Genomic DNA, 3278 nt, shown 5'->3' on the forward strand with positions numbered 1-3278 from the left:
AAGTAAATGCAAAAGTAAAAAGCATTGAATAATGTGTTGCTTATATTTATTGTGTTTAAACAGGTCTGTAAAAGATTGTATTACTGTACTGTGTAAAAAAATCATCACAATGCTGAAAAAGCATTTTAAGTAACAATGTTTGGATTTGAAATCAAAATAATTGATAAATGTTGTGTTTGTGGTAAACAGCCATGGATCAGTAGCGGACTCCTGTGTGAAAGCTGCTTCTCCTCTCACAAGAGTCACCTAAGTTGGGAATTTCCCCCATTTTCAAAAATGAAATTCAGGCCCTGAATAAATGTCTAAAAATCCTGATTGGAGTATCACTATAAACGGTTATAAATGATAAAAAGAAGGCTTTAAAAAGATCGGTATCGTTTATCGGTATCGGCAGATACTGCTTTCTGTGATCGGCCTCAAAAACCCTGATCGGAGTGCCCCTAATTAAAACTTAACACAAACTGTCAGGACGGACCTTTATGCAAAAATGGAAATGCTCACGTGAATTTGTGACATTTATACGTAAGGATATGACCGTAAACTGAAGGTTTTTGCGCTGAGGATGCACACGCATCTGTCAAAATGCCTGACAGGGCAGGCCATTACGCTAATGCATTAGCTTAAAGCTTAAAATAAAGAATTCTCATGTTTTGGGCAGCTTGGATCACGTAACTCTCCCGCAGCATCTCATTCCGTTTCCTCCACTATTTTTCGATGCATTTTGTCCATAGAAATGCGTAATTCAGTGCTGTAATTTGACGCAACCGGCTGAAGTTGGACGTGCACTGTGGGCAGACCTGACTAATCGATAATGAGAATTGTTGTCGATGATTTGCATAATCGATAATAATCGATTAGTTGCTGCAGCCCTAGTCTGAATAAGTTGCTGGTCTCATCTTGAGCAATCAGTGGTTCCTGAAACCAAATTCAACCCTAGCATAAACATGGGTCCAGTCTGAACAACACCAGAGTCTCCATTTAACCATGCCCACTCGTGGTCAGCACAACGTTGCTACTTAACTACTAATAACATCGCGAAGACCACAAGACAATGGCACACCATCTGACCCTGAGAGAGCAGGTATGAGGCATAATGGATGGTGTAAACAAAGCACTTTCTGCCATATATACAGTTTAAAGACAATGCATCTCTAAATGGATTCCTGGAAAAAAATATTACAGTGCAGATGACAGTAAACAGACTCTCATACCTCCTCTGCAGCGGATACATCGTGGATGGCCTGCAGTAAAAATGTGATCTTCGTCTGACCGGGGATGGTGTCATACGTTTCCTACAAGCGCAAATGAAGAAGTTAATGACTGGCATCACAGTTTATACATATAAATGGTTGTAAGTAGGGATGCTCCGATCAGGATTTTTGCAGCCGATACAGAGTACCGATTTCTTGTCATGGTAATCGGCTGAAACCGATGCCGATTCTGATGCTTCAAGCTTATATATAGACTGTTTCATCGGGCGCACGCACCTGGCTCGAAGTTAACTTCCGGTCTGTGTTTATTTATCAGTCTGGCTATGGCGCCGGCTACAAACGCAGTTAAAGTTAAGGTGACGAGTAGACTGATGTTGGGCTCAGGTGGTTGTGCTGTGGGATGTGCTTCCCATACATTTATTTGTGGCGCTTGCCACAATATCAAAACTGACCGATTTTCCAAAAGGCTTCATTGAATAAACATGAGCACGTATTGCACGTTTAAAAATCAAAACGAGGCGTAGGTGTTTTTATATCACTGCATTTCTGAAGGAAGACTATCTTTAGAAAATTGTCGATGTAATTTTTATTTCATCTTGCATGTTACATGCCTGAAAGCAGCGTTTGTGAGCTCAGCGCTGCTTTGTGTACAGCCGTTACTGGGGAAACCTGTTTCTCTCGCTTTAAAGCACCTCCTGCTGGCAGAGAATTGAGAATGAATTTGCATTTTCAGCAAGTCCGTCTGATTTACGCAGCAAACATATTTTGCTTTTCCTATATCCACGGGCGCTGCGGATAAAAATGCATTCTGATTATTTGCGGGTGGATAAAATACATAATAAATGCAAATATTAACTAAATTTTTTTTAAATATTTTTTTTTTCATGAGGCAGAACATAAATGTTCATTTAAATTCAGCCCACGATCAGCATATTATGTTACCGTTACACCTTACAGCTTCGACGAGGTTTTGTTCCGTCCTCCACGCTGTGACAACTCACAAAAGACGGTTTTTAGCCAAGCAACGCGGAGAGCCGCTTCAGAAACATGCCGCGGCTGGCCGGTATAAACACAAGCATTAGAGTGGCCGCGATCAGCCGTAACGCGTCGCAGACGTATGCAGTGAGGCGCAGATCAGCTCTAACGTCACTGAATCTGCTGTTAAAAATGCGAAATATACACAACAAATAGCGAATTTTTCATTGTTTCTCGAAACGTCATAGCATTTCCACACCGGCGATGACATGACTGTGGCGCCAAATCATTTACGTCCCCACGCATCATGTACGTCGTCACGCGTTGACGTCATCAAACTGCGATCGGTTCGTGAGATCGGCCAAGTGCAGTGAGTACCAATCGAGTCATAAAATGTGATTATCGGCCGATACCGGTCTCCGGCCGATCGATCGGAGCATCCCTAGTTGTAAGACCTTTAACCCTCTTAGCGCCAAAGTCGCAAAATTGCGACAAGACGTCATACTTAATCAAATAGACTGTAGTTCCTAATATGCTGTAATATCTCATTTGTATTCCCTACCACTAGATGGTAGACATGTAGTACTTCGATTCTAGACCAAAATTATGTCACGTTCCTTCCTATTCAAAGTGTTCGAGGAAATAGCAGAGCAAGTGAGCTATCATTGTCATTGATGCGGAAGCAGTTCAGCTCATAGCGTGCGAGTAAATTGTGAGATTTGTGAGAGAAAATCGCCAAATGGCTAATAAAAAGTTGTACCGTGAGGATGTTGCGCAAATGTTATTCGCCGATTCTGACTCTGAAGGGGAATATTTGCCTTTTGGAAATGACGATCAGTCATCTAATGCGGGTAAGCTGTGAGATTTGTGAGACAAAAATCGCCAAATGGCTAATAAAAAGTTGTACCGTGAGGATGTTGCGCAAATGTTATTCGCCGATTCTGACTCTGAAGGGGAATATTTGCCTTTTGGAAATGACGATCAGTCATCTAATGATCGCGCTTCTCCCGGTACATCTTTGCAGCGCAATGGTGCCGCCGTGCAAGGCGAGAGTGTTCACGAAGCACAAACAAGTGATAATTTCGACACTTT

At 42.0% G+C, this 3278-nt stretch overlaps 1 protein-coding gene across 2 annotated transcripts in view; it reads right to left on the reverse strand.

Moving 5' to 3' along the window:
* The window catches only part of LOC107653674 (importin-5-like), a 47678-nt gene that overhangs the window by 39650 nt on the left and 4750 nt on the right, over positions 1 to 3278 (reverse strand). For both annotated transcript variants that reach the window (XR_001630254.1, XM_016440455.1), the window contains exon 2: positions 1212 to 1292. Coding sequence is in view for 1 of the 2 variants with exons in the window: in XM_016440455.1 (XP_016295941.1) it covers positions 1212 to 1292 (81 nt within the window). In the remaining variant the exon portion in view is untranslated. The remainder of the gene's footprint in view (positions 1 to 1211; positions 1293 to 3278) is intronic.

Source organism: Sinocyclocheilus anshuiensis, unplaced genomic scaffold, assembly GCF_001515605.1.
Source record: "Sinocyclocheilus anshuiensis isolate Anshui unplaced genomic scaffold, SAMN03320099.WGS_v1.1 scaffold175, whole genome shotgun sequence".
Lineage (NCBI taxonomy): Eukaryota > Metazoa > Chordata > Actinopteri > Cypriniformes > Cyprinidae > Sinocyclocheilus > Sinocyclocheilus anshuiensis.